The sequence below is a fragment of the Chaetura pelagica genome, unplaced genomic scaffold, assembly GCF_000747805.2.
Source record: "Chaetura pelagica isolate M959 unplaced genomic scaffold, ChaPel_1.0 scaffold47, whole genome shotgun sequence".
Lineage (NCBI taxonomy): Eukaryota > Metazoa > Chordata > Aves > Apodiformes > Apodidae > Chaetura > Chaetura pelagica.
This window is the reverse complement of record NW_009954140.1, coordinates 1,755,509-1,766,772: the sequence shown is the minus strand read 5'-3', so window position 1 is coordinate 1,766,772 and position 11,264 is coordinate 1,755,509. Positions and strand designations below refer to the sequence as shown.

General features: G+C 36.5%; 1 protein-coding gene across 1 annotated transcript in view; it reads left to right on the top strand.

Annotated features, from left to right (window-relative positions):
• CA10 (carbonic anhydrase X) overlaps positions 1-11,264 on the top strand; it is a 160,213-nt gene that overhangs the window by 52,583 nt on the left and 96,366 nt on the right. Inside the window, exon 3 of the mRNA XM_010002683.1 lies at positions 4,436-4,578. Within this exon, the coding sequence (XP_010000985.1) occupies positions 4,436-4,578 (143 nt within the window). The remainder of the gene's footprint in view (positions 1-4,435; positions 4,579-11,264) is intronic.

Here is an 11,264-nt window from a genome sequence, read left to right as displayed (position 1 = left end):
ATTTCTTTGGTGTCCCTGATTTATCTGTCAAAGCCTTTATGACTTTACATTTGGCTTTTATGTAGAACCAGAGCAGGTCATGTGGTTATCCAGAGGCATTAGTATGGTAATTTTCTTCAAGTTGAGTAGGTGGAAATAATTAATGGACTGCTTTATTGATGTACATAGATAACTGATTCTCTCTGTGGTCTCAATTCCCAGCTTCAATAAAGTAGCTTGAGATTTTATCTGAGGGATCAGTAATTACACAGGACAAGAATAATCACTGCATAAATACAATCTGATTGTGTTTTATAGTATGATGTTAAAGCTTAAACATATAAACAAGAATCTACCATATCAACAACCTGAATCCCTTTATTTAAACTCACAAACTCTAGAGTTCAGAAAATCTGTGCTCTTAAAATTCAAGTCACCCTCAGAGAGGGAGTCAGTCTTAATGCAGTGAACCACAGAAATAACTTTACTGTCTTGACTAAACTCCATCTATTATTGACAGTGACCAGTAGCAGGTACCTTGGGAAAAGTAAGAACCATAAAAATTGGATCATATTTGCTACTTTTTACCTCTAAGACTAATGAAGTGAGGATTTTGGCAATTCAGATCACTGTGGTATTCGTTCTAGAGTTCTGACCAACCATAATTAATTTGTCCCTTTTATTAATTTATACTAAAAGTATAAAAGTCTCATGGATGCAGACTGTTCATGCCCTTCCACACACACTGCAAACAGTGCCATTACACTTGCCCCAAGTCTGCTGTTCCTACAGAAGGGCATCCTTATCAGACACTGTTCACTCATTGCTTTTCTCTGGAGAGAGAGGCTTGTATTTATTTGGGCAAATCCTTGGTACTTATCACTAGGAGAACAGCATTCAATCCTTGCTTTATTGTTCTAGCTGCTATTATTTCACTGTTGTTATGCATAGGTTTGGTAAAAGCCATCAGAATCCCTCATTCTATTGTGTCATGCTGATACTAGAGCATCTCCATATATCTCAATATAAATTGTTCCCAGTAAATTGAAAAAAAGAGCAGCTGCAATAAGACACAGACTATGAATAAGGATGTCAGAGATTTTTGCATTGGTATAAAATAAGTAATTCCCCTTGCCTTCTCCCCACATGACAGACACACCCAAAAAATCTGTTGTCCACAGTATGCCATCATACAGAGGAAATAAACCTTGATTTTATGCAATTTTCTTTCTGTTATAAGAAGCTGGAAGACGTGACATCAATCAGCCAAAAACTTATCACCTTATGTCTATGTAACACATTTGCAACAAATCAGCTCTCAAGTGGTATAAATTTAGGGCAATTTACAGATGAAGGCAGAGATAACATGATCAGTATATACAGGAACTTTTGGCAGAGCAACCAGTAGCTAGAGAACCTTGTTAAAGGAGATTGTGAACTAGTATGTGGGCTGCATGCAAACTAGATTGTAAGAGCAGCTCCTGTATGGCACAGGAGCCAGGCTGCTCTCTAAAATGCTGCAGAAGTCCACACACAAAGATGCAGCACATTCCCACTCATACATGACTAGATTTTTATGGAAATAAAAGGAGATACAGTTTCACTAATTACTTAACCCCTAATACAACCTTGTCAGTTAGATAAGCTGGAATAATAAGATAATGAATATTTTTATATGTTTTCCTAAATTTATACACTAATTTCTACAGACCAAACAGTTAACTCAGCATTTGTGTTTAATTTAACCCTTAGTTTCCTATATGAAGCCTCTGGATTTTTCCATTATGGTTCTGAATACTTTTCTATTACTTTGAGCCTATAAGCAGCAGCACTTATTATTTTAATTAAATGGAATCAGACATTAATATTGCATAATATCCCCATCCACTAGTTAACTTGGGTGTGTAGCCTTAGGTCAGTCATCCTTAATTAACTTTCAGTTAAAGTATAAGCAAAGTCCTTCTGGGAAGTTTACTATTGCTGCATGGTTTTTTTGTCTACTATATGTACCAGAGCTACCAACAAGCACTTTCTGGAGAGATTCTTGAGCTTGAGCTTCCTAAGCATTTAGAATGAAATCAAAGATTGCAACACAGACTTACATGTCAGGCTCCACCTCCTTGACTTTCCATTGCTGGGCTGGTCTGACAGGCAATGCACAGAATGGGAGATTTCCCTGCCAAAAACCAGAAATAACATTAAAAATATCCCCTGATAGCACCTATTTCCTAGGGCAGCTGTTTTGGGACAATCCCAGTTACATCATAAATTCTTTAATATAAACTTGAAGATAATGGCTTGCCCTGTTTGGCATGACATATTGTTGCACTTGCCTTTTCTAGTTTGTTTATGTATATTTTTAAAGCTTGCTAAACCAATACCAGGGGTATACCCACAAAAATTATTTATTTGGGAATACTAGAAACCATTCAAGCTACAGATTTCCCTTTAATACTTTCCCTCTTGAACTTACAGCTCTACAGTTTCATCATTAATGTATTTTTTTTAAAATAACAACACTGGAGGGTTTATCAAGGGAAACCAGGATACCTCCATTAACCTAAATTTTATTTTAGACTTCTGCATAAAGAGGGTTTTTCCTCTCTGACAAAATCTGAAGTGAGATCCTATGCTATTTCTCTTAAGAAAAAGTACAAAACTTGAGAGCAAAAATAACTGAGTTGTTCTACAAAACATTACAGGAAAAAACTCACCAAGATCAGCTATTTTTCTGGGGCTACACTACTCAGAAGGTATTTTCCCTGTCTCCCCTCCAAAGAATAGCTTCCCAATAGGTTATCTACTACAAATGCATGGTTCAAATCCAACCAACGGTCCATGTAGCTCCCACTAGAGTAGCCAAAACCTGCAAGCAGAAGCAAGCATTCACACTACAAAATCTTGCACACAACAGCTTCATCAACAGCAAAACCAGTAAAGCTTTTTATACGCAGCTGGTGGGTTGTTTTTCAGCTCCACCCTCTGAGCAAATCACTTGCTCTCCTGCCCCTGGACTCAGCCACATGCTCCTTCCCCTGCACTGGGTTTGTACAGTTCATCACACACAACTCGTAGATTAGAAGAATGATTTGAGGCTCAGAGCTGAGGAAAACTTTTGACAAAATGTAAAAATAAAAAATAAATAATTTAAGCCAAATAAAGGCATCAAGATTCACACCTGTGAAATTCCCACCTGCTACACAAAACTACTTAATATTTCTGACAAAGTCAAAGTTTGATTATATACTCTAGACAAAGTGTGCAGACACAAATTTAAATGTGTCCTTTGTGTATCTTGTTGGCTGCTGTTTACTCATTTAATCAGAAATGTTTTCAGCATTCAAAGAGAAGCTCAGGTTGCTCTTGCCTGTAATTTGCAGATTAGATGCAATATGAACCTACAGCCTGCAGTTACCTGATGAGAAGCATTATATAGTTACATCAATTTTATTTTTTTTCCCAATCAGGGGCACAGAAAGTAACTCATCCTGTCAAAAATCAGGCATCCCTCCATGTTCCAAGCCTTTGCACACATGGCTAAGGAACTGTGCTTCTCTACCACCAGTTTATGGCTGTTCCAACAAGATTTTTATAGATCAAAATTTTGACTACATAAATGTTTGGGTGAATAAAACAGAAATTAGTAGAACCTGTTTAGAGAGCAAGCCTGTTCTCTGGGATCACAATGTGTGAGTTTCTCTTATAAAAATGCTGGCTTTTTTAAAGAATTCTGCTAAACATCAGTCTCTACAACTACCTGAAAGGTCATTGTAGAGAGGTTGGTGCTGGTCTCTTTTCACAGGTAATTAGTGACAAAACAAGAGGCAAGGGCTTCAAGCTGCAACAGGGCAGGTTTAGACTGGACCTTAGGAAAAAATTTTCACAGAAAGAGTGGTCAGACACTGGAACAGGCTGCCCAGGGAGGTGGTTGAGTCACCAACCCTAGATGTGTTTAAGGGTCGTTTGGATGTGGTGTTGGTGGATCTGGTTTAGGGGAGAACTTTGTAGAGAAGGGATGATGGTTGGACTGGGTGATCCCAAGGGACTTTTCCAGTCTGAATAGTTCTATGATTCTATGAACACTTTTGAAAAGTTGAGTTTCAATCCAACAATACATTTTATGTATCCAAAATTAGCATAATGAGTCACATTCCTATTGCTCAGTAAATATTCTATAATATTCACAGCAAAGGAGCCATTTATAATTGAACCTGGGATTATAACTTCAAGAGAGAAAAAAAACAAACCACCTTCTTTCCTGATACAAAAATACATGGAACGATATGTTTTGGTCTTTGTGTATGAAGTTTTGAATTTCAAGTCCTAGATGATTTACCTGTTTCAGTGAATGTATGTAGACAGAATGTCAGGTTTCATTGTCTGGCTGTCTGCCTTGCATGCATTTCTCTAGTCTTTACAGACTGTCCTTAAACTTGCACTTTTTTATATTTTGCAGTTCCCTCCTTTTGGGGTTTGGTGAACTCAGCTTGGAATCTTTGCTCTGTTGGGAAAAGACAGTCACCTGTCAATATTGAAACCAGCCATATGATTTTTGATCCCTTCTTAACTCCACTTCGGATAAACACAGGGGGAAGAAAGGTATGTGCACTATCATGTTCTGTTATATTAAAAACAAAAAAAACCCCAAACAAACAAACAAAACAGGTGATAGTAAACTTACAAACATTTGTTATATATTATATTTCTAAAACATTCACACTTTTATCTCAGTCAGCTCTGAGGCAGAATAGCAACAACACTGTGTTTGCAAATCAGTTTTATCACTGCTGAAGAGAGACCAACCATCAGTACTTAGGTGTCTACTAGCACATATTTATATTTTCATATTTACTGTTACTTGAAACTCTGCTGTCTGGAAGAATGGCATCTCACTTAGAGACTCCACATATGTAGTTTAATTTGATGTTCATCCTGAGTGGCATTTTAAACGTGCTATTCTTAAAAGTATTGTTTAAGATCCTGGGACCTTCTTTTATCAATGTAAATGAGGATAACACTGCAATGTCATCATATTGAGGAGCAGGAAGGGATAAATGATCTTCTTTATGTTCTGAAATAAAAGTAACTATGAGATACATATCTCAGCAGGGGACAGGCAGACAGGTGTATTCCAAAGGTAATTTAGTTTCTGTGTTATCTACAGCATATTGGCACTCCTAAGAAGGTTTTGGGGTTTTTTTATGGGACAGATGCTCAAATATATGAATTAGAAAACAAACTGGCAACATGTATTTTAGTAGATGATGAGTAAATCTCCAAGGATATTGAATGATATGGAAAAGATAGGTTAGCAAAGACTATCTTACTCATATAAAATCAGCATGATGATTTCATGTTGAAAAGTGACTGGCACAGCTGACTAATTTATCAACCTCTATTTCTGTACAAATCTTTTCTTGTTTACCCAGATTTGGAAAGTATATCTTAATAAGCTGAGGTCTGAAACAAGCATGATTCTGGGTTAAATGATTCATATACTTGTGTCTTAGGCACCTAGATTTCTGGGCTGGTCCTTGTAAATTAAAGGTGGAGACAGGAAACGATCTTGACAAAATGACACTGCAAATGGGTGATTATTCTTACTGATTTTTCTTTCACTCAAGACTGTATTCATAGTATGAAAGTATGAGGACAATCCTCAAATAACTAAGTTATCAGTGCTGTTTATCCAATTGGAGGGTTGATATTTTTCCATTCTAAAATTATTTTATAAATAAAGCACTCTTAGAAATAGTCACTAGTTCATAATGACTTTGTGTTGCTTCCCTCATATGGGTGTCCTCAAAGGGTATTTTAAAGATTTTGTTGCTTATTCCATGTGGGCAGATCTTTTATTCAATCTGTAAACAGAACAATGCAGCTGAAAAGGCATCATGGCTTAAAACATCAGAACAAGCAGAGACTCTAACAAAAGGTTATTATAAAATTATTTATCTTCTCCTGTTGTCTTGACAAATGGGATTTCTCCTGCAAACAGCATGAGATGCTAGAAATTTGCTCTGTACTTCCCATTTTGGTTCTGGTGGTACATGTGCACCTACATCTGTTTTAAAGAGATTTCTGAAGTGGTTGAATCAAAATCCTCCTTTGAGAAAAAGACTGCAATTTTAATGCCTTAAAAAAATTTCTTTGCTCACAGTTAAGGCTTCAGTGAGGATTTGATTTGGCAGGTAGTATATTTGTGTTCACTTTTTTAGTAGTGTTTTTTTATATGTTAAAAACAGAGGTGTGTTTCATCTGGGCAGAAGCACTTCAGTTTTCAGGGCAATGAACCAAATGATACAGCAGCCAGGGAATTTCTTAGACAAGACTTAACTGTGATTATGCTATACACAAAAGGATTTTATGGAACTGATCCTGAGAAAAATGATGAATAAATAAAAATAGATTTTATATGGTTCTAAATCAAAGTTATAATAAGCCAGCTTACATGCATAGTGAACAAGAGAGAAAGCTACTTGTGCACAGAGTCAAAATTATACACCTCTTTTGAAAAGGGAGCTGAGAGGAAAGTCAAGCCTTGATAGAGGATGAGATGAAAGGAAACATTCAGTACAGCTAGTCCTGGAACAGTACATTCAAATTTCTAACAAAACTTTTTGTTATTAAAGTAGAAATCAGTTTTATTTGAGTTTGGATTCTGAAAACAGTATTTCTACTTTCTGTGCTTCACTTTTGAAAGTAACTTAAGAAGGTACAGAAGAGGTTCACCCACAGGAACAGAATCCAAGACCAGTCTACAGAAATTCAAATAATAGATACATGGGTGATACAATCCCAGACTTAATACTTCCTCTTAACTCCCTTATTCCTTACTACTCATTTCTCTTATTTTGGAGGGTGGGAAGCTGCTTATTTTCTGTAAACCAGTTACTCATTTAGTTCTCAATTTCCACATCAGCAGACCAAAACTTTTCTAAACCATCCCATTACATAATTTATGACTATGGATTCTACCTTAAGTGCATACCTTTCTAGCTGACTCCATTAGAGAGTTTATTTCAGTGTTAGTAATGGAAGGCATTTTAGTACACTAGATTGAGATTTTCCTACAACTATTTAGACCACCTGGGAATTAAAATAAATAATTTTCTTGTTCTTAAAGAAGAGGAAAGATCTGAAAGGAGATTGTGAAAGAAGAAAGGACAGCATCACTGTCTTCCTACCCTGTAGCCTACAAGGGGAGAAAAATACCATCTGTAGCCTGTTAGACAGCAGGTGACTTAACAGTTACTTCTAACGTGAGGCTGAGAAGAAATGTCTTCCCAATTTGCCAAATATTTATACCTCTGATGATATATTGCTTTATATGCTGTCCAACAATTGCAGTGTGGTATCAGGTCATGGGATTCACAATGCAAGTAGCATCAGATATCACTCTGAATTGTGCTTTGTTATTTTGTATATGCTTCTCTGTTTCCTGAGAAATTGGCTTTTGAGGTCCTGAATGTTGATTATCATTGATATAGATAATTGGATTTCAAGAATTTCAGCAAAAGATATTTAATGAGTTTACATGCAGACAAATTCCCCAGAAGAAATTCTGCTTTTGAGGAAACTCCCCAAGTTTCACTTCTCTCTCAGGCCCAGCTTTGTCTCTTGATTATCCGTATTAGTGAATTTAACATGCAGCTCAATCCAGATAAACAGTCCTTTATAATAAACAATACAAACTCTTATTAAAATGCAAATCACAGCTCTCCACTCTGTCACAAAGAAAAACATTGGTTTACTTTCTCTGCTCTTTTTCCTTGGATTCACATAAGCACCAAGGCAATCAGCAACAGGACAAGGGAATAACTTCCCTGACAACCAGTGTAGTCTAGTGACATTCAGGCAGGAAGCACTATGGGTTCCAGCTCCAGAGCAGGGAATCCAGACTGCCATGGGTGGTAGCAGTGTGTGAACAAACCACCTCACTTCCCACTGAGCTAGTCCTCTGCTGCCATTTATTTCCCCATTCACCTCTGCTGGCAGGCTCTACCTTTATTCCCTCCAGATTTGTCTCCTGACCTGTCTGTAGCCCATCATTAATAACAGCACTAAGTACATCCCTTCCAATTAATTAAACCTTGTCACATGACGCAGTGTGTTATAATCATTTTAGGTCATGCTCAAGAACTTAAATTCTGGCTTAAAGGTGGTAAAGATCTGTTTCAAATCACTTTATTTCAAGAGAAGGAAGGGCATTGTACCTGATGTTGATGTCTAGAGAAATAAATCAATTTCTCCAGGTCAAGGGCTGTTACATACATTCTCTAGCTCAGTGCGCATAAATGCAAGATCCATAAGTCTGCCTTTTCATATGGGACATTAATGAATGCAATCACGTATTGTTTACATTAATATCTTTATAAATAATTTGTTCATTCTATGCATCACAAGATAATGGTGATATTTAGCAGTTTCTAAACCAAAATAAGATAGGCGAAGAGAGATTTATGAATTCAAATCAGTTAAATGGTTTCTCTGCCAGCTAGTTCTGATTCCATGCTGCTCAATCAATTCAGAGTATTACTAGCATTTTTCTCAAGAGTACAATATATGACTACTGCCAAGCTTTGCTTTGGTGATTACTAAAAGGACAGATACTGGTGTGAACCATATTTCAGCACTGCAGGAATATAAAAAATGAATTGTTAGAAATGGCCCAGGAGGAATGGATAGCAATAAGACATCAGTGTCATCTGTAAACTGATTTGTGATGAATTTTTAGAGGGCTTAACAATATAATGTTTTGATTTGGAGTGACTTTAGACAGTCAAAATCTGATGCAAGCATCAAAAACTTTAATGAATAAAAAATGAAATATAGTATTGCTGCTTAAATAATTGTTTAGCATTTCTAATGCTGCTACAGTTTTACGTGTTCTCAGATGTGTTATTAAGTGAACATAAAATGAAACCAGTGGGTTAAAGTAACTTGTTTATTCATCCTCATCATTGACTTTAAAGCCAAAAAAAATGCTAAGTATTATTTCAGAGGAACTGCAGAGCAAACTTTGCTCTTAGGAGACCATAAAGAGGGGAAAACATATTCGCCTCCTAGATCTTTCTCCATACTGGGTCTTCTCTTTCCATATCACTTCAGTGATGCTTTCTTCAGATTGAATCAGTTTGGAATATCTGGGGACTCAGATGTACACCTTGGTGTGTTCTGTGTTTCTGGTTGTCTGTGGAAATGAAGCACCACTGAAATCATGAAGAAGTCCTGCATGGGCACAGGAATTCCTTTCTACTGCTTCCTCATACTATAAAGGTGTTTTTGCTCCAGTATAACTACACTGCTTGACTCTTAATCTTGTCTAGTGACAGAAAACAAGCTCACTGGTCTGCCATGGGAAACTTTCTTGTTTTCAGTTCCTAATGATAGAGCAACAAAAAAAGATTGGAGCAACAACCTCCCTCCAACTACTGAATAGTCTGATACATTCAAAGTACCAGCTTTGCTCTTAATGCCCTTTTTTCTGTCTTCTAAACATGCATCGTGTTTGATAGCAATAGCGTCTTTTTTGGATTTATTTCATCCTGCACTTAAGTCTATTTATAAACCTAGATATTTATCTCAAGACTTGCAGAAGCAAAAGTAACATACATCTTGTCTTTGCACTTGATTCTGTACTTGGGGCTATAACCACCGATATGAAAAGGCTGAATACTTTTTTCTTCTCACACTGATCCTGCTGTCATAGCAAAGATGTGCAAGTGTCCTAACACCATGTGCTTTAAATGGAGTCCAATTTTGTATTTTATTGTTAAAACACATTTCCTGTGTCTCAGAAGGATAATTCATTCTTTGCTTTTTTTTTTTATTGTTACAAACATAAAATAATAAATGTATGATGTATTGAAAATTAGTGAAGAAGATAGTATTTTCTGGAAAGCAGAGATTTTTGGCACAATACCAAAGAACTGTTTTATAACGAGAGTCTCTTCTAATGGATGGGGATGTTCCATGTCATTTTCTACACAGAAGCTGAATCATGTTAGCAAAGTCAAGATGTCTGGGGAAGGCACTAGCACAGACAAGGTTATTTCTTAATGCCCTTTTTTCTGTCTTCTAAACATGCATCGTGTTTGATAGCATCTTTTTTGGATTTATTTCATCCTGCACTTAATTCTATTTATAAACCTAGATATTTATCTCAAGACTTGCAGAAGCAAAAGTAACATACATCTTGTCTTTGCACTTGATTCTGTACTTGGGGCTATAACCACCGATATGAAAAGGCTGAATACTTTTTTCTTCTCACACTGATCCTGCTGTCATAGCAAAGATGTGCAAGTGTCCTAACACCATGTGCTTTAAATGGAGTCCAATTTTGTATTTTATTGTTAAAACACATTTCCTGTGTCTCAGAAGGATAATTCATTCTTTGCTTTTTTTTTTATTGTTACAAACATAAAATAATAAATGTATGATGTATTGAAAATTAGTGAAGAAGATAGTATTTTCTGGAAAGCAGAGATTTTTGGCACAATACCAAAGAACTGTTTTATAACGAGAGTCTCTTCTAATGGATGGGGATGTTCCATGTCATTTTCTACACAGAAGCTGAATCATGTTAGCAAAGTCAAGATGTCTGGGGAAGGCACTAGCACAGACAAGGTTATTGTTCAGCTGCCACTAATTCATCTGAGGCAAAACACCTGCCATGCCAACCAGAACTAATGAGAATCCACACACCTCTCCTGGTAAATCCTGGACATGACATTTTATGTTTTTGTGCTCCCAGTTCAATGGCAAAAGGCAGTTTCTATCATGACTGGTTGTGTATATTGGAGACTTCTTTTTCTCCTCAGAAAGCAAACATCAGGTACCTGTTATGTTCAGTTATCAGCCTTTTTAGGAAGGTGACATATTCAGAACTTTAAATAGCTACAAAGCTACAGTAGCTAATGTTACTTGTGTTTAAAAAACAGCATTGCAACACTTCCTTAAACATTTAAGAATAATTTACACAGTATTCAAGACAGATTTTCTCATTGTTTTACACTGAATGCAATCAAGAAATCACCATAAATTTGGCAGGGATTTCTACCTGTCTTGGAGCTGGAGTAGGTACTTTATAATAGACACGTCAAGTCTGGTGTAAGCTAGAAAAGATGGGGATAAATAACACTACTGTCAGGGTGAAATACTAATTGTTGTGGCAGTCAAACATGCCATTCAGAATTCTCAGTAGCAATTTGATGTTACAGAGAAGTGCAACTTCATTAGTTTTTGTCCTGGCACTGTTAATTGCTGATAGTTGAAGACTGAAG